This window comes from Amphiura filiformis, chromosome 18 (genome assembly GCF_039555335.1).
Source record: "Amphiura filiformis chromosome 18, Afil_fr2py, whole genome shotgun sequence".
NCBI classification, from domain to species: domain Eukaryota; kingdom Metazoa; phylum Echinodermata; class Ophiuroidea; order Amphilepidida; family Amphiuridae; genus Amphiura; species Amphiura filiformis.
The window spans coordinates 10,132,939-10,154,351 of record NC_092645.1 but is presented as its reverse complement, the minus strand read 5'-3'; the positions used below and the strand labels follow the sequence as shown (position 1 = coordinate 10,154,351).

The following is a 21,413-nucleotide window of genomic DNA, read 5'->3' as shown; positions in this document are numbered from 1 at the left end:
CAAACTACGATGTCGCTGTAGCCATGCAACAACGATAACCTTCCTCATGGGCATAACATTAATGACTAAATATTGATAAAAGTTAATTGTTTAAGAATGTTAATTAATTAATTATTAAACGGCGAAGTCACTGTAGCCCTGCAACAACGGTTACATTCCTCGTATGTGCATCATAAAATTTACATATACTAATTAATGACTGAGTATTGTTACAAGTTATTGGTTTTATTTTTGATCTTAAGTTAATTAATAATTATTTATCTCTTCTTAAAATATAAGATAATTAATGAATGGAAACCGATCATTATGCAGATTTATGATTCCTGGCTGATTATGGGAAGCAAAGCAATAATTATGAATATTAATTAAATTCAAAATTTACTAATGTTCCTCTTCTTCATTAGGCCTATAGTGGCATCATTAATTAAATTACTATAATGTTGTTTTGAATCTCTCTCGTTTGTTTATTTAATTTGCTGAATTAAGTGATTTATTTATTGCACTGAGTTAATCCATACATCATTCAATGTAATCCTATCATCGAGTTTCGGGCCGTCGGTGTAGCAGGACTAAAACTAGGGTAGCTTCGGTGACAGCCAAATGTGGTAGGGCATAGTAAAGCTTAGCCATTCATTTTTACCCTATACATATATGTTGTTTATAGTTGCAAGGTGAGGGCAATTGGGATTGCCAGACCCAGCCATAAACATTTCTAAAGGTGGCTTTACACGATGAAATTTCCATTGCAAGGCCCATTACTTAGTGGGTGAGATTATGTGCTCACTGACCATGAAGCTGTGCAATTGATCAAAATAGACGAAGCAATGTTCGGCCTTGCAATTCCTTGAGCGTGGCCATAGGTTTGGGATATACTCAAAAAGTAGTGGTTAATGATTTTCAGTATTAATATCAAAATGGCTCATGTGTTGTCCTGAAAGCAAAAGATTGCCATCCTCTCCTGTATATCTATACAATTTTCCATAAATAAAAGGCTAAGGAAAACTAAGATCAAAAGGGCTAAACACCACCACCAACAACAACATAGGCCTACATAAGTGTATTATAATGTAGCATGTGCACACATTTATCATGTTGTGGATGGTGAATCAAGCTGGTCCCTACACATTCCCAAATGAATGCAGTGACCAGCCGGTGTTCATTCAGCTGATTGGCTGAAGGAGGTTAGATTGCATGCAACAACCTTAAAAGTAGAGCATGTCTCTACCTTTTTGCCTGTTGCTTGGGGGATTAATTTGCCTGATGCTTGGGGGATTAATTCCTTGCAAATCCAAAATACACGGTGCAATCTTTTTCCAAGGTCTGTGCAACAGGCAATTGCATGGAAAATTGCATCGTGTAAACCGGCCTTAAGACAGCTGAGCATAAAAATCCCTCTCATTCACAATGTATTATCACAAGAGAAAATCCATAAAAATCAATATATTCAGACAATGACATAACACCAGCCCTGTTTCAGCATTATTGAACACTGTCTCACAATTTACCTGCTTTTGACACCTCTTTATCTAAATAGCAGTATAATACATGTTAGTTTGTCACGCGTACATCAGCACACATGTATAGAAGTTATCCGTGTTCTATAAGCTGCATATCCTACCAGCGACTCCTATACCTTGTTTAGGACTTTCAAAAGAAGTACCTGCATGTGAACCAGCGCCGCTTTTGTTAGAAGTCATGCATGAGTAAAGTGGATAATCTCTATTGACTGCATCGATTTGTGGGGAGTGATTTGACTGGCTCTTCACCAACCTTCAAAAGAATTCGTCACTGTACTGTTGTATGAATGGCTAGTTGTTAATAGTGTGACTTGTAAATAAGGGTTTTGTGAAAGGTTATAAGGTCATATGTGGGTCACATACTTGAGTCAATTCTGGGCACCATTTTGAAAACAATGTGCTTTTTATATGACTGGAGACATTTGAGATTTGGTCTATTTAACCTGTTCTTGAACCTGAATTTGGATATAATATAAAGGATGTATATATTTTGCTTGGGATATAAATGGTGAGTACAATTGAGATGGTAAACTAAGAACTGATTTGACACATAATGGCAAAACAGGTACCTGAATCACAGAAATGATTGAAACAGAAGCTTTTGAAAAAGTGTGTGATTTGGCAGAATGGTGGCAAGAAATGTTACTATTTTTCATCACTGCTGTAGTTTCGACATACAAACTTTGTACCTATGGCTTAAGTAGGATTCAGTGATATATTGCAGCTAGTTTAAAACAAAAAATAAGGGTCAAGAAAGAAAATAACTTTAATGAATAAGCTTATGGCCAAATGTGGAGCACTGAAAATTTACGTTTTCTGGAACTAGTAAATTATATTTCGGAGGTTCATATACCAAAGTTTGATACTGTACTTGTGGAATTTTTGACATATGCCTACAATTTGGTAGAGAAATCGGTGTGAAGTATGGTAAAATATCAACGGTCCAAAAATAAAATAGCGAGTGAAGCGGGGACCAACGTCATAGGCTTCCAGTGAAAATCTGATTGAAGCTATAAAAATAACAATGAGAAAGCCTTTACCTTTAAGATGAGGTATAACTTTTATTTTTCCGATGATTATTTCTGGGCCAAATTTGATACTTAATGTGGCAAATTCATCCCATTGCTCATGTATGTAATTTCTGTCACCAGAAGTGGACCATTTTGACAATGCTTGCATGATGACTTGAATATTTACTGCCATCTACAAAAACACTTCAGGTCACTTCCGGTTGTCATACATTGCCTCAATTAAAATGTCCCCTTTTCCTGAATGGATGTGAAAATATGAATATTTAGGTAATATTTAATGTATAAAATACATTGTTGTCATTCACCAATTAATTGTATAGTCATTAAACTTATACGTCAGTATGTGAATTTTTTTGAAAAATTATTCTCCATTCAAAATTGACATAGGACACGTGATACGCCGGTATGTCGAATAATAGTTGAATTCATATCCATATTGGCCAAACAGTCGCGATATACCAAAAATAGTGATGTATGTCACAGATTTACGACATAGTGGCATATGTCATTGATATTAGGCATATCACCTCAAAAATAAGCTCAGCAAAAACACGTTATTTAATGTTTCTACATGAATAAGCTTCATTAAAGCATCAAAAATCAAAAAACGGAATTGAAATCAGTCAATGCATTGTGATGTAGTGTCAATTTTAGGATGCTCATAAATGGAATGGAAATCTGCCACAAATGGTTTTAATCACAAAATTGGCACATTTCGAGATTTTGAAGGTTTATTTGGACGCTTGCTTGAAAAAGCAGCCTTAATTTAAGTACCACAGGATAAATGCCTATCTTTTCTGACTTCTATTCTCATCTTCTCTGGTCAAAACAAAAGTTAAAAATCTATCATTAAATAATTATAATAATATACTATTTTAGCAATTTCGGCCAATCTGCAGACAAATTGCATGACTAAGTTCAGCTAATTAATATGCAAAATTGATGCCAATAGAAAACTGTACATGGTATCAGGTGCAGTTTTTTTGTTCACACATATGTATACAAAGTTCTTTCAATTGATAACAAAAAATACACAAAACAGTGTAGCCAAGGGGAATGTTGTACACAATGATTCCATTATTAAGTGAGATACACCAAACCCAATTAGTGATAATACTTAATTAATTAATTCATTCATATTTTATTAATTAATTAATGACGTCATGCATGTCTTGACATTTTGTCAGAATGTAGAGCTTCATACATAGATTATAAAGATGATGAAACTGATCTTATCTCATTTTGTCAAAAATGGCTGATACACCAATATGTCTTGCAAGCGACGAATTATTATATTGCAAGTTGACACTTGTTGCAATTTTTTTATTTGTATCATTCTCCTGAAAAAAAGGCAGCTTTTGTTGGTAAAATGCTGGCCCGTATTGCCATTTTCTGTTTTCAAAGCGAAATTGATTTCCAATGCAACAGACTGATAATGTATATTATATGAACAGTAGTCTGCTTCGCAGCCAATTTGGTTATGCGCAACTAAACTGATTGTGTACATAGGAGACTATTATCATGTTCACCAGGAGGCCTATTACATACACATGAGCTCTCGGAGATTTTTCTTAGTCCAAGTATTTCTCATCAAGTTGATATGCATATGAATTGTATAACATCAAAATTTACTATAAACATACAGGCTGTATCAAAATGATTGGTACAAATCGGTTTTCATGTTTATTGACAAGCCTGCTGCTTCCAAATGCAGCGGCAGATCACAGTAAAATTACCCCAATTTGCAGTTTATAATCGTTCACATTATATCCCATTCAATTACACGGTTGACGATGGAAATTTACTGAATTTAGAGAATGCACGTCATTCACCACCTGATTGGATCATGAAGATGTTTGCTTATCTTAATGGTACAAGACAGAAAGGGCAAAGAGACAGAAATTTATAGTTTTAAATTAGAGAGTTGACAGGAAGTTGTAAGAGTTAAATTGTTATGGACATGATTGGTGTAAGCGCCGAAAATGTTGAATGTCAGGTCAAAGTCATCCGAGGTGAATTAAGTAATGTCGATCACAATTCTGCGCCAAAATTGTTACAGGTCATCTGAGGTGGACTAAGTATATATTTGGATTGTCAGAACACCTTCCCCAATCAAACACATTTCTCTTGCATTTGATCATCTATTCATCTTCTACTCTTCCCTAGAAAAATCATTATAATACCAAATCTATACACACCATGGAATTCACCATCACATCCAAGCTCACATTGGGCGCCCCATTCCTTTTTTAAAGGAATTTTTATTATCTGTATTGTGTAAAAACCATTAAAGTTGTAATACTTCTTTTTTCTGATAAAAACAACAGTATACATTTTGTGCATAGAGAGTGTTGACTGTCCATTTTCTCCGAAAGCTGGCAATATTCATATCACTGACATCAGCTTACAGTTGGTTTTTGCAGAATATCAATTTTTAACGACTTCATTCTCAAAAACAGGTGGTGAGCGCCATGCATTCTCAAAATTAAGTACATTTCTGTTGTCAATATTTTGGGAATATTTTGACATTTTAAAATGCTTAAAATATCACAAACAAGTAGGCCTATGTTAATAAATAATATTAATATAAGCTAAACACGTTGGGGTTAGATAATGAACCACACATAACTAACAGAGTAGCCCGGGCAGAGTAGTATATGGAAAATGCCATACGGTTGACCGCTTTTGCCGGCTCTCTCCAACCATCATGCCACTGTCCAAAAAGCAGTCATTTTCATTGTCCAAGCAATATATATGCCCTGTAAGGTTCTTTTTGCAAATTTCTGCGACATCCATCATGGGGCAGTTTATACAAACATTTTGCTTTGATACGGCCATGATTGTGTCCTGAATTTTTACACCAATATAGTTTCAAATTAGAATATCTCCACAATCATCAACCTATACTAGCAAATGTAATTTTTTTGAAAGCTGAAGGCATACGCAATATTATTCAAATATACACATTGTACAGTGTGATTTTAAAGTTATACAGGGTGGAATAAAATAGATCCGGATAAAAAAAATGGGTTACTTAATGCATTGCTTACTACCATTAACTTACCATGCTTACAGTAATAAACTGGAAGTAAACAGCATTCATTTGATTTCGGATAGTGGGAGTTATACTGACTTTGGAAGAACCCCAAATCACAGCTGTTTGGTAATCTCTGAATACATGATGTCTCAAAGTATGTAAGATTTTTTTTTACAAAAAAAAGTCCATATTTAGATTCCTCATCAAATTTTCTTCCAGAAAATGTATGCTTTGATTATGAAAGGATAAGTAATTAAAATATTATAGTAGTTTAGATTTTGAAGACATCTGCATTACTTACTATAGTGTTTAATATGAAAACAGGTAGGCTTGTTCTATAAACATAACTGTCAATGCAGTTCTGTGAAATAATACCATGAACTCAAGTATACAGAAAGAAATGCAAATAGTTCATACCTTGACAAAGCTCATCGTCTGCCCTCTTTCTAACTGTGTAATAAAAGAAATATATATAATTGATTAGCTGGACCAACTCAACCATCAGTAGTAGTACATATTGGTCTACATTACACTAAAGTTTGCAATAATGTAGTTGATAAAAGAACTTTAACAAAGTGTGACACTTGATCGACTGGTTACCTCGTGAGATTTACGAGATCTCTTCATGTTATGACCAAAAGATATTATACCCAAGGATAAGGGTGGTACCTTTCAAATAAAATCCGGGAAATCTTGTTTAGGGTAGCTTATGATTTGAAAATCTCTGGCCCATGGGCTTTTTCAGGTAAGGCTACCAACAGCCCTACACATATGGTGGCTCTAAAATTATGTGTACTTTCAAATTCCATGATTAATTCATGATTAATTTGTGAACATTCCATGGTTAATTCTATGCTTAATTTGTGTATATTTGATCAAAAATAGTACACACGTATTACAGACTTGACATTATGTATGGACTATGGAACATTTCTTCACAAGGTAAAAAAGGTAAAAACTAATCTGAAAGGGGTCTGCATAAACCGCACAGGTTAGAAATAGGCTTTCCATTGAACAAATAAGACCTTCAATATTTGTTTTATATAACTCATAAATAAGTTCCTTTGCTTCCATTTTTATTTTTATGAATCACCAGGAAAACAAAATAAATTAAAAGATATGAAAATGCATATTTATTTTAGAAGCAACACCTGCCCATACAGTAAAATTAAATACATCGATCTGCATGTCAATGATTTTACCATGGCATACTGTTCTCATTTGTCATTCAAGACATGTTAAAAGACAAACAAATATTGCACGCTTATAGGTTAATGAACTTTGACAAGTTCATGAAATTAGACAAATTAATTAAATTAGACAAAATAATGCACGCGCGCTGGTGTTGATGCGTCTAATGCGAAGGTGGAGTGCATTAGACGCATCAACATCAGCTATCATTGATTTACATGCACCAGCCCTATTCCCTAGTAAAAGTGGCACAATTGTGATTTTACCCTTTCGTTGTTAAGGGCGTACTACACCCATATATTGGTTTGATTGGTCTAAAAAAATATTTTTTCATTTATAGCGAGGCGATATATGCACGGATCATGTGAAATAAAAAAAATTAAAAAAATAAATAAAAAAAAGGTGTTTTTAAACCATTGTATAGTAAGTCATTTTAGCCCTATATATTTTTTGTTTACCGTATCCTGGTAACTCAGATGCGTGTTTCATAACAAACCATAATTTATTCTTTTCAACATGTTCAAGTAGGGTACATGAATAGAATACATTAAATCCTTTGTTATACTCTCTATAGAAATTCTAGTGGTGCTTGCAAAATATATAACACTGAATAAATTAAATAAACACTTACACAATAGATGCATAGTCATTAGTCAATTTGATATTGATGTTGTTATTGATGTGTTGTTAGGAGAAGAAAAGGCTATTAGGTCACCGTATGTCAGGTTATAGGTCAATTGGTTCAGGTCAAATTTAAGCATCAATTTTGAATACACATGTGAGAGTCTGTGATACAAAATGTATCATAATGAGGAATAATTTTGATATTCTGTCTTTAACTGGATATATATCGAGAAGTGCAAGGTGGATATACTAATATACCTTGGGATGTAAATGGTGAGTACAATTTAGAATGCCTAGTTGAGATGGATTTCACAAATAAATATAAAATAGTTACCAAAATCACAAAAGCTAAGCTTACGGAAAACTACCCAATATGGTGGTATAGGTGACAAGAAATACAATTTTTTCAACATTGCTGTAGTATGGTTGTGGTAACCTGTTACCTATGGCTTAATTAAGTTTCAGTGAAATAATGTTGCAAGTTAAAAATACAAAATATAGCTCAACATTGAAAATAGAAGCATTTTAACCAGTTCCTTATTTGATAGTTGTGGAGCACCAAGTTCATGAAGTCATAAAAGAAATCAGGAACCACTTATTCCCATTTTACATATCAACTTTATTTCCCTAACGTGTTAGCAACACATATCCAAAATTTTAACGAAATCCGTTGATATTAAGCTTTCCAAAATGAAGTGAATTTAAATCATCAGTGATGTACCACCTTTTGGCTTCTACTTTTAAAAGCATGTAAGCTACGTTGATACCGATGCCACCAATAAAGCGAGAAGATTTGCCCTTCATTTTGCATACCACTTTGTCCAATTTTTTTTTGTAATTTTTCACAAAATGCAAAAAATGCAAAAAAAATCAATGGGTGTAGTACCCCTTAACTAAACATATCTCAAGATTAAAAAGAGCAAATTGAACAGAAAAAACGGTATATGAGAGCTAAGACTGCGCCCTTGACTTTGATGTAAGCATTATGTCACAACGGTATTTTCTAATTGCCAAAGAGGGCGCTTTTCTCTTGCACAATTTTTTTTGAGACAGGCTGTATAATTGGCGAGTCGAGGTGGAAACCTCGCGCTATACGCTCGCACGTCTGTCAGTGTTGCTGTTGTAGCTCCGCGTCTGTGCAATGGAAAAATAAATATTTAGTATCTATATTGCAATATTTAGTCCTTTTTGGCCGCTAAAATAGCAGAAATAACGTACTAGATTTCACGGTTCTCGGGATAGGCCCACATCTAACTACCCAAAACCCGTTACCCATATACTTGCCCTGGCCTGACCTTTTAAACTTCTATGATATGCGTCTCTCAATGATCGGAACCTAACTTGACACAGCATAATCAACTCTGTTTTTTGTAGCTGTACCCATAATCTGGAAAACCATTAATCGCCTCCGTTGATATTTTGAGATCATCGTGCACACGTGCACACGCAATAGTGCACTGGGAGCATGTGAGAGCGTCCTGCGAGAATGTGATATAGCGCACGGATGGACGGACACGCTGTGGGTAGTATTATGATAAGTTATATAATGACTTATCAAATATTCCATTGAAATTATAAGTGTTGTTGGCCCATGGCGATTCAGAAGATTTACTGATCTTTTTATTTTTTTATTTTTATTGATGATTCTTATACCGATTTACGTGTTCATACATCATAAAATAAAGGAGTCCATACAGTTTTTATCGGACCCTTTGGTTATTTCAAACTGTGATTTAAGTTGTCCAAAATAAATAAATAAGGAGTCCCTGGACACGCAGACTCCTTGAATGCAACCCCTGCAAACAATATCTGATGTACATAAATGGTGCTCATAATAGAGAATTGGGCGGATTTAAGGAGACTGAATTTGAGTTTTGGGTGTGTAAAGATTTTGGAATTTGGGCAACATTGTTCTGAATATCACCAGATATTATCAAATTCATTGAGGTTTGAGGTGATATTTACTGAACCTAAATACCTATAAGTGTTGGTCGGAACTAACTGAACCTGTAATGTACCAGGTTTAGAATGTGGTAGGAGCATTTGAAAAATGGCTCTTAAAAGTGGCACATATACTCAGGACGTTTGAATGGTCCTCTGGGGTCAAATGTTATACACTTACCGTACACAAAGAAGTACAATGGACATCCAGGAATCTGCGCAGTTGTTTTTGTACCTCAAGGTACAACATTTGACCACAGGGTGGCAGTGGTGTAGCCTGGGTCATTACATTTGGGGGCACCACCCATGATGGGGGGCACTGTGTGTGTTGGGGGCACAAGCTGTTTTTCAACAATTTTCCTAAGGGATTTTTCAGATCGGAACACTATGACGCTAAACCACTGAAGGGCGACCATTCAAAATGTCTGAGTACGTACCATATATAAAGAGCCATATATGTTAAGATCCTCCCATTTTCAAGAAAATGGTACATTGCAAGCTAGTGCATTTCCGTTCTGATGAATGTCAATTTCTGATGAACTTTAGGAAATATCACGTCAAACCCCTGTGAATTTGATAATAACAGAACAATGTTGCATCCAAAATTTTAGGTAAATGCACTACATTGTGAAAACCATAATGTACACTCATGGAAAGCACAGTTTCTATCAAAGAATTATTACATACCTGGACCACCTCAATTAATATTTAGCCTGCGCGGTTTATGCAGACCCCTTACCGGCTATAGTTTGGAACATGAAGAAATGAAGTCTGTACAGTTATTTTCTCTATATTTTGACCAGTTGTATTTGCCAATGTCTTAAAAGGGCATTTCGTGATCCACAGCCTCATCCCCCACTTTTCTCAAAAAAAGTTGAGATTTTTATATCACTGGAATACTCTGGCTACATAATGTTTATCTACAAAATATTTCGTGCAGATTAATTCGTTTAGCAAAGATATCGCGAAATTTGAATTTCGTTCTGGTGCACCAGAATGAAATTACAACGTATTGTCTATGGAGCAGTGTAATACACATAATCATACATAACTTCATAACGCAAAATCGGAATCAACTGAAATTTTGGGAATATGCTTTTTCGTGGATATGTACTGAAAAATGTCATAAAAAGAGGATGTTAGGATCACGAAATACTCCTTTAAAGCCTTAATGTACAATTTCCGTCAAATTTTGATTTTGTTATTCTTTAATCAAAATGTTGAAATAATATTAATAATAACTGACAGGAAGGGTTGCTGTCCATTTTAGGTTGAAATAACAAGGTAAAGTGAATAAAACTCCATTGGTTATTTTGGCCATTTAACACACAGTTCTATGGGAGGACATATGTGACCGTACAGCTCGATTGAGCCGTAAATTCCATAATTTGTATTCTGAATTACAGTGTAAAAACCATAACCCCGCTACTGGATATCATTTGAAGTCAAATAATATACCATTTTAAAGCTTATGATGTATATTCTCTAAACTAATTTCATATCATAAGATCCTTCATTATGGCTTAACTTGAGAAAAATTGAGATGCAGCCTGCTCTACCTGCAATATCGGCCTTCTTAAAAAATTTCTTCAGCTGCATGCCCTTCTTCCCACGCAGCACACCTGCCAATTCAGCCCCAGCTCCACTTGTTCCATATTTTTGATGTACTCGCTTTTGTGACGTGTCCTTTCCCCTGTATAATACCACGACATCATAGTCGTAGGTGCACTTCAGTTTCCTGGCCTGAATGAGAAAAAAAAAATACAAATTATGAGGATGAGGTTTGATACTGCAGACCTTAAGGCGTGGGGTATGGGCGAACTTGAAGTACAGGTATCTGGAGAAGGGAAAAAAAGGAAAAAAAAAAAGGAAGGTTTTTATTGCAAACTCTAATGGTGACCCATGAGGTCAAATTGCTAGAATTGTACATTAAACACACCTAAACAGACACAATGCAATTTGCAGGCAGCAGCTTAATCAGCGCCAATATTGCAACATTGAAACAAACAACTATACAAACATCCAATCCAATCCAACCCATCCACATCCCCCAGTAGGCAATGAGGATCAAGTGCCTTGCCCAAGGACACAACATGTTGGCACGAGCGGGGCTCGAACTCACAACCTATGCATTATGAGTCGGGCGCCTTATCCACTCGGCCACACATGCTCTACAAGCAACGAGTTACCCCAATTCACAGTGACAGGTAGTGACTGGGCCGCCGAGTGCTAATATATATTTATTTTGGTTCATGTTTGTTTAAAATTTTGGGGGCTTTTTCGAAAATTTGATATTTTTGGTGATATTATTTCAAAAAAGCAACATGCCAAAGACAAATCTTTTTGCACATACTTTGTTATTGTTAATACAACTCTTTTCTAAATACATACGTTACAATTAACCTTCGTTTTGGTGATTTAATAATATTATAAATTTTGTGACTGCATTTTGGAGTTTTCGATGCGATTTTAGGCTTACCGTGATTTAACATTGATATCTGGTCTTGCTCCTTTTATAATTTTACTTTGATCGTCGGCTTTAGTAAATAACAGAATGTAGATTGGCTCTAAATAAGTCTCGTAGTCCTCTCGGTGGGTTTTTTCATGATATAATTAGTTTGTATTTGCATGCAACAACCCAAAATCTACCTCTGAATTCTGGGTTCAAGGCTGTTTTTGGAATAGCTGTTGACTCAAACAAGTGCATGAATGGCGATTGCGTCTACCCCTAATAATATACTTCTTTGTATATGTTGCCTATGGCTGGTATACAAAGAATTGGTTACATGTCAATGACCATTTGGTTAGTATGACTTCAGGGATAGACCCTTTGTGCGCCTTTCTATTATGCAGAATCTTTACCCGCAGACATGTGCCTGTGTCATGTGCCAATATTGCGTTAAACGTTAGGTTAATATATTTCTTTGACATTGAATAGACTGTGTGATTCCGTGGCCGAGTGGTCTAAGGCGTTGTCATTTCTTATGTGCTATTCTGAGCGTCGCTTGTTCGAAATCGGACGTGCGTCTATCACTTTTCTTATGCCTTTTTTTCCAGCGTTTGGCCTAGAAAAACTATTTTATAATTTCTATTTGTATTATTTATTTATTTATTTATTTATTTATTTATTTATTTATTTATTTATTTATTTATTTATTTATTTATTTATTTATTTATTTATTTAATGACGTTTTGGGGCGAGAGAACGGACACATTTATTTATTTATTTATCTATCTGTCTATTTATTTATGTATTTTTGATTGATTATTTAATGATTGATTGAGCAGATTTATCGATTGCTACTTTAGTTGTGGGACTTCTATTTGATTTTGAATGACAACGTACATTAGTATTGAGAATTACTATCACAGGTTTTAGTGCAGGTAGGAAGTTGGCTTAGTGGTACTATCCGTTGATTCAGAACCGACAGGTGCCGGGTTTGATTCCTACCTATGCCTAATTTTGACTTGGAAAATGACTGCAGTAAGTTAATTTGGCGCGCGATCTAGGTTTTTCATTTTATGATGGCAGTGTTTCAGAGTACAAATTTCACAATGAAACATATGGAAAGGTGTCCATACAAAAACGATCCTCTTATAAACCATCATGCGCAGTTTCCACTTAAATACACATGAGCACACATTTCCGTCCACAAGCTTCCAAGCAGAGGATAACAGGCAGTGAATACTGAATGTCTCCACCACAGTCTTTGATTACACTACATGGTTGAGTGCATAGTTGTTTGTCATACGGTTGTAAATTTAATGAACTACGACTTTTAAAAAAAGAGAGCTTACAAATTGATATGGTGTATAGCTCTACATTAAAATTTGTACAAAAGAAATATTGTCTCTGATTTTTGATTTTCATTCTCAGTATATTAACATCCTATTATATATAATGAGCCAAAATTCTGTAATCAGGCCCCGGGGAATTAGGCCTATGTAGTCTTAAGGCAGAAATGAAAAAATTACTTTCTCTTCTTCCCTCTTTTCTTCCCTTTTTCTCTCCTCCCTTCCCATTTAGACTCCCTTTTTCTTCCCTCTTTTTTCTTTTATTCTTTCCCCTTTCTCTCCTTCCCTCTTTTTCTTTCATTTTCCTCCTTCCCCTTTCTCTACTTCCCTCTTTCTTTCCATTTTTCTCATCTCCCTTCCCTTTTTTCTTCCCTCTTTTTCTCTCCTTCCCCCTTCTCTAATTTTTGCTCTTCTTCCCAGTTTTTTGCACGGGGGTGCCCCCCCCACTGGTTACACCACCGCCCACCCCTTTACACATGCAAGATTTTTTGGAACCCAAGCAGGCCGCTCTGACAAAACCAGGAACAAGTCGTATTTTTTGACATTTCATGACTTCATTAAAATGATACCAAAATTATATTTATAGAATCAATACTTTTCGAGATGTGGATAATTTTGTAAATGATACCTTGATATTTTTGCCAATTTGCTATATGTGAGCGTACACCACGAACGAACCGTAAAGTCAGCAAATTGTATTCTGAGTTACAGGGTCAAAACCACTAAAAACAAGCAATTCGGATTTCCAAAAATGGGGAAAATAAAATGTTATTCTAATCATGTTTATACATATAAAATCAAAGATAACATTTCAAACTTGGACACAGACAAACATGAGCACGTAATATTGTGATTTTTTAAAAAAATTTATGGCATAGCTTACAAGTAAACTAGTGAAATTAATTACTGTAACATGCGTTACTATGGTTCGTAAAACTCAGCAGTGTTTTTGTCAGGGAGGGAAGAGCATTGCTAATAATAGCTTTTCATTATTTGAAATGGATGTTTGAACTTGCTAACCACAATGACTTATTTCACCCTTACCATGGTTCGTAAAATTCAGCAGTGTTTTCGTCAGGGAGGGAAGCGTATTACTAATGATCGGTTTTCATTATTTGAAATGAATGTTTAAACTTCCTTCTTTCAACCCAAAAGACTTATTTCACCCTATTGACATCCTGGATTGATTGGGAATTTGAATACAGGAAATGTGGAATAAGTACCGTAATCTAATTATATATTTAAAATACATTTGGTGATTTATTAAAGCATTAGGTCAGCTTCGGCTGGCCTGCATGAAACAATATTGTAAATAATGCTTTAATAAATCACCAAGTCTATTTTAACCCTATTCTATTACCCCCTATCAATATCATGCCATATGGCACGAAATGGCTTAATATGCATGTAAAAAAATTATTTACACAAATAAAGGTCTTATCTTTGGAACAGTTTTGGTAATTTATCACTTCTCTATCAACAAAACACCTTTTTTCCTAATATAACTACCATTAACACATCATAAAATGGTTTAAAATGTTTGAAACCTGCATATTTTGACCATTTTAAGGCCAAATTTTGCCCTAAAAATAGCCCAAAAATGTCCATAAACTTTTTAAATATGGTCCAAAGTAACTCGGGTTTCTTTTTATTATATGTAGAAACACGGCAGTGTATTTAAAACGGAATAAAAATGCCACATTGATGTACTCATACACTTCAAAATTGTAAATGAAAATAATTTTTTGATCATATTTGGCTATGAGCTCATTAATTATTCATAAGCTAATTTGCATAATATTTACATAATTAAATATTAAACTTGTTTTTCTAAAAGCTTAAAGTCCAAGCTCGCCAATGGTATGCCACTTATTGGTTTTTACCCAATCAATAACACTGCAACGCAGTAGTTAATTATATGATACCTCCACACCACTCAAATATACAACGTTTGTGGGGGGTAATAGAATAGGGTAAATGTATTCCAGCTCCCTTCTTGGTTGAGCACTTTACTTTGGATGATTTACATTAATACTTGGATTTATTTAATCTAATTATACATCTTTCATAATTTAGACTATCTGGTACTTTTGAGAATCTTATGCAAGTATTGTATCAAATAGTTTCTTGTTTAATGTGTTTGACATGTACCACCAAATAATTTCCATAATTTTTGAATAGATCGCCCTGCACTACAAGCAGATTGCACTACTGTCTGTCCAATTAACTTAGGCACCCAGTTTTTGTTACTTATTTGAAAAAATATCCACTTTCAAAGAAAGTCATGAAAGAAAAAAGCTACCCTTTGCTGAGACCTAACAGGATTTTTGTGTTTCTAAAGCATTGAGTTTACCTGAAATTCTATTGAAATTGAAAGGTTTTTCTCAACACTTTAAAAATAATCCGGTAGAAGTTGGGTACCATTATTTTGGAAGGTCTCATTATACGGATTTGTAGGTATGGTGATATTGGAGAGTGAATGGATAATTTTTTTTTTAAATAGTAAATTAGTTATACTCCTCACCAAAAACATTTGTTCAATATAATTCAGTTCATGAAGTGCAGACAGTGTTTCTTGGCATTTTATTCTTAGTGTATTAACTCAGTGAGCCCAGCTGTCCCTCAGCCAATTACAACAATTCGGCACGGTATTTGAATCTTCTTCTGTGCATGCTTGTGGCTTGGCCCAATTCTATACCGTAATAAATACAAATTGTATGCCCTGTGAATGCTCTGATATTAGTGGTGAGGAGTATAATACACAATACACTCCAGACGCATAGTAACTTGCCCTATCATTTTATGTTATGTTATAATGCACCAACTGCGACATCTTTTGAGTTATAGAGACTGTGCGTGAAATTATTGATTGGCTCCAAACAAAGGGTTTGAACCCGGGGTTTGAACCGATGTCCTTCACCGTAATCATGGCGCAGTGCAGTCCATTCAATCAAATGTTGTCATCAACTTATTTGATCATATTGCATTTTGTTATGTGTGTGAGACTAACTGTCGCGGTAGATTTCAATCATGTGTTTGTTGAATGCATTTGAGTATAGCCCGCCATAAGGTATGATACGTCATGCACAACCTCTATTGTGAATTAATAAAAGCATCTAATATTATATTGCGTCGATGATATGGAACAAAGAAATCACTGAGCAATGTGCATGATTACAATGTTCAAACACCCCTTACTGTAAATAGATCATCCCATCAAAAGTTTCAAGTCACTAGGAGCGTGTTTATAGTGGGAGCATATGTGCAGTACATTGCGGTATAATTTCTATCCGGTCAGAAATTATCCCACTATAAACACTGGCAGTATATGTATGTACGGTACATCGATATCCTTCTCAACCGATGGATATTGTCGCGAGATATTTGCACTATAAACACACCAGTATAAATTGTGTGCGGTATTACCGGAAGTAGGAGCTTCTTCATGATGCGTAGGATGCGAGCAGGACATTCGGAATGATTCTCACATTAAGAGTTATCAAAACAGAAGCTACATGTTCACCGCCATGATCATATTGTTGAATGGGCTGTTTATAGCTTGCGCCACAATGTCAATATTTACACATCCCCCGCGTGACCTTGGGGTCATTGAAAATGTACGATAATATTAGTTGCTATATAATTTGTGCGGTAACTGTGTCTCACTATAAACAGCAAGGGTATCGGTATATATACAAGGATTATAAACACGCTCTAGGAGTATTCGCCTGGACCCAGATTTCTTGCTGTAAATCAGTCAAAATTGAATAAAAGTAGACAAGGAAAAATATTTTTTCATCGATAGGTCTAACAGTTAGGGTGCATCAAAAGCCCCTCATGTCAACCATATTTTTTCTACATAGTGTCAAACTGTGCCATTTAACTAGAAAATCATCCCCTCCAAATTTAAATTCAATCAGAGGTCGGGAAGGGGGTCCACCATGAGCTTAAAGTTTGGACAGAGGCAACCAGTAAAAGTTTGGCTGGTAGCTATTGAATTATATATACAGTTATACATACATATCAATAGCTGCCTTTAGTGAATGTTTTTATAGTACCTCATATCTCAGACAATACTCAATAACACACCACATTTCGCCAAAATACATTCTAGAAACGCTTGCTGTTAGAATAAGAAAAATTTTAATGCTAATTTATTGCACATTCTAGGGAAGCGTGGTTACCTTTTTAAAATAACCGAGTGAGAGGGTTTTCAAGAAAATATTTTTCCTGTCAAAACTGACGCATCCTCTGTATAAAAGAAAATATGAATATTAACTGCACATCATATATAACGATTCGTGATACCCAATTATGGCGCATTTGATGCTGTTTAAGAGGCAGAGAATTTTATTTCAATTTTATATACGCCAAAATTTTTTTTTTAATTGAGCAAGAATAAGGATAGAAAAAACGTTGAAAATCCTATGTGAATATTACATTAGACCCGCAAAAGATTACTGTTTCGCTTTTTATGGTAATCTAATCTTTTATTTCCTGAAAAAACATTTGGGGTCTAAAATGGAATTTTATGTAATTGATAAAAACATCGAACGTGTATACAAGAAAAATGGTAGGTTCCTCTATAGTATTTTACTGACCATGGAAATGTACTGACACCGTGAGAGCACGTGTCAAAATCGATATCATGTATTGTCCATATAGACGCGCATTTATCATGTTTATGGTCGGATTAACAACAATTGTGCGCTATTAATACACATTAATGTATTTAGGCAAATAAAATTCCAAAATATGGTACGTTTTCTGCTTTTGCTTGTCACGTGGTATGCCTATATTGAAGTTGCGATTATATCTTCAAATAAGTTTCAAATGAATTCCATGAAGACAAGTGGTCGAGTGGTCTAAGGCGCTAGGCTCATAGAGCATTATAAGCGGCGCCGTGAGTTCGAACCCCGCCTCTGCCAAATTTTAAAAGAAGCAAAATTTAAATTTTACTTTTTTAAATTTCATATTGGGGAAATGTGACTGGGAGAATTTATGTATGGCGTGGAGTGGTGTGACTCAATAAAATGCAAATCCATTTGAACTAAGCAAAAAGGCAGCTATTTTCAGACATATTTGAGGTCATAATAATAGCTGCCATGTGCATGTTTCTCGATTTACAGCTGTTTCTGCATGGAAAATGGATCCATCACACGCTACAAGCTTAAAGTTTGTGTATGATAGGTGCCTTTAACTAAATGATAAATCAATCAGGCAGCTATTTAGTTTTCATTACTTTATACTGCACATCACTGTGGCTGCCATATGAATAACAATTTAAATTGCTTATCAGTCCATATGATATGCTTTTTCAGATTAGGTGTCTGTTTTCTGTCTTGCTCCACCACTTGCAAGACATTTGATTATGTTCCTCACTCTGGGCAGTAGCTAGGATATCTGTATTAGTTTCACAACACTTTCTGCTGTATCATTTACCACATTGACGGCTCTAACATTGAAACGATAGCAGTAAAGCTACAGACTCGGGCCAATCAATTACTTTCAAGCAGTCATGTATGTCCAAACTGTTGTATAGTATCAAAATCTCTCTAATGCAGAATCACATTGAACAGCTTCCGCAAGGCACTGTGACAACAAAGCACCAGCTACTAAAGATATGTGAATTTGTTGTATTTGCAACAATAATCTAAAGTTCCTGCTGGATAACATGCAGTGTTGCTTCTGACCCGCCATGGAACGATCTTCAGTTGTACAAGCGCCTCCTGCAGTATGCCGATATCAATTTCGTGTTGCAACAAGTGCACGCATAAACCCACAAAGCCCTGAACAGACATCTGTGGTACATGTATCTCACCGAAGAGATGGCACCGCTTGCTGTCTTCAGTGGAAAGATACCAGTACAATAGAGACAAGCTTTAGTGAGAAGGCTACTTCATCTTAAACCTGATGCAGCAGCACTAAAGCCATGTATTCACTTGGCGCAGGCTTTGGAAAGCCAAAGTTCCCTGACCCTGAGAATATCACTTAGTCAACAGTCGTCCAAGCTGATTTTGCATGCAAGGTTCACTATGAACATGCATCCTGCAGATCAATAACAAATTCCTAGCAGACAATGTTGACACTTGGCCTGAGTCCTCAGTTTATCTGCAATTGCTTAGCAATGTTAGAGCCGTCAGTGTGGTAAATGATGCAGAACGTGGCGTGAAACTCAGTGCAGATTTCCTAGCTCCTCCCAGAGTGAGGAATATAATCAAAATGTCTTGCAAGTGGTGGAGCAAGATAGAAAACAGACACCTAATCTGAGAGAGCATAAACTGAATGATGCTACCTAATTTGCCAATATCATATGGACTGATAAGCAACATAGTAGTAGGGATGACCAATGAACCATCAACATGATTAGAACGCTCCCATAGACATGCAGGGAGCTCAACTGTGCACTGCTTGCACAGACATTTCTAAATTGATCTCATTCTTTTATTTTTCAATATTTTTCTGTACAAATTGAGGAAGTGAATACCAATTATATTTTGTAACTATCTTGCAAATTACAGCAACACAACTTACTTCATTTTTCTGTAAGTGCGAGTCAAAATTGTTCCATCGCCACAGTGCGTTTAATTGCCAGTGGCTAAGTTCAGCACTGCTCAAGAATGGCACAAAATATTCATGTCAATAATTTCAGGTGAAAAACGTGGCCTACTGAGCTGTAATTTGGCAGAGTTGCCAGTAATACCTCTATCATACCCTCTGTAAAAAGGAAAAAAAAATGAACGAGTAGATCTGGAGTTACAAATTAAATCACCAGCTTCCCTTTGGAATTTCCATACTCCTTTCGAATCATGCTAAGAACACACCTTTCTGAACATAAATGTGAAGTTTCGTGCTCATTCGATGTATTTTTCACCTGATTTCAACCCTAAACGTTTTCTTATATTTAGGCCTATACCATCTACAACTTGCTGCTGGCTATACCTTGTTTAGAACTTTCAAAAGAAGTACCTGAATGTGCAACCATAACTGTTTCAAAATAGCCCTTGAAAGTCATGCAGGTGACTCCGAGGTCATGCATTGAATTGTTTTGAATGAAGAATACTACGGGAACCAGCACCTTTTGTTAGAAGTCACACATGAGCATGATGATTGAAGTGGATAACCTCTATTGTTGTGAATGAGTCAATGACCTTCAATGACACTTAAGATTTTGTTTGCATACACCTACTAATTGGTCATATTAAACCCAATAACATTGACATTTTTGGTTGTGAAAAAAAAAAAAGTTCACCTGGACTTAGTGCAATTTTGATTTTGTGCCATATCGGCCATCTTGGATGATTTTTGGCAAATGTTCTCTAAATGCATGATTTCAATGCCTCGGTTTGAAAAAATAATTTATGCCATTGACTAGTAAAGTGCCATTTCATAAGAAACCCTTTGATACTTTCACAATATGCTTGTTTCATGTTTGCATATATGTTAAAATAAAGAAATATATAAAGGTAAATATATGCTTATGCCAATTTTGCTCCCAATTGCTATTTTTGGACCTTGTCATTTTATTTCGTTCCAATGACCGGTCAGAATGGGAAACTTTGAAAATTCATAATTCGAAAAGTTTTTGACCGATTTTGACCATTTAACCACCAAAATACTTCTGTTGATGAGTTCTATCCAGAAAACAATCTTTTGTAGCAATAGGGGCAACATGAAATTTTGATGGTTATCCCTAATAGTAGTACATTTATTTATACATTGTCATGATTGTTATTCATATGGCAGCCACATGTGATGTTCAGTATAAAGTAATGAAAACTAAATAGCTGCCTGATTGTTTTGTCATTAGTAAAAGGCACCTATAATGCACAAACTTTAAGCTCACATCACACGATGGACCCATTTTCCATGCAGAAATGGCTGTAAATAGCTGCCTTTTTGCTTAGTTCAAATGGATTTGCATTTTATTGAGTATTGACTGAGATATGCGGTAATATAAAAACATTCACTAAAGGCAGCTATTAATATGTATGTATAACTGATATATAATTCAATAGCTGCCGGCCGAACTTTCACTGGTTGCCTCTGTCCGAATTTTAAGCTCACGGTGGACCCCCTTCCCGACCTCTGATTGAATTTAAATTTGGAGGGGATGATTTTCTAGTTAAATGGCACAGTTTGACACTAGGTAGAAAAAATATGGTTGACATGAGGGGCTTTTGATGCACCCTACTAACAGTGTTTAATAATTTTTCTTTCATGATTTTTTGCCAAAATTAAAACTTTTCGAAATAAATCATAAAAACCGGATGTCTA

General features: G+C 35.3%; 2 protein-coding genes across 2 annotated transcripts in view; one reads left to right on the top strand and one right to left on the bottom strand.

Moving 5' to 3' along the window:
* The window catches only part of LOC140138959 (uncharacterized), a 32,217-nt gene extending 18,853 nt beyond the window's left edge, over window positions 1-13,364 (bottom strand). The window contains exons 1-3 of the mRNA XM_072160740.1: window positions 13,317-13,364; window positions 10,901-11,084; window positions 6,003-6,035 (exon numbers count right to left, since the gene is read on the bottom strand). Of these exons, the coding sequence (XP_072016841.1) occupies window positions 6,003-6,035; window positions 10,901-11,084; window positions 13,317-13,364 (265 nt within the window). The remainder of the gene's footprint in view (window positions 1-6,002; window positions 6,036-10,900; window positions 11,085-13,316) is intronic.
* Window positions 1-21,413, top strand: part of LOC140139831 (uncharacterized) — a 192,548-nt gene that overhangs the window by 42,265 nt on the left and 128,870 nt on the right. The gene's annotated exons all lie outside the window — the stretch shown is intronic.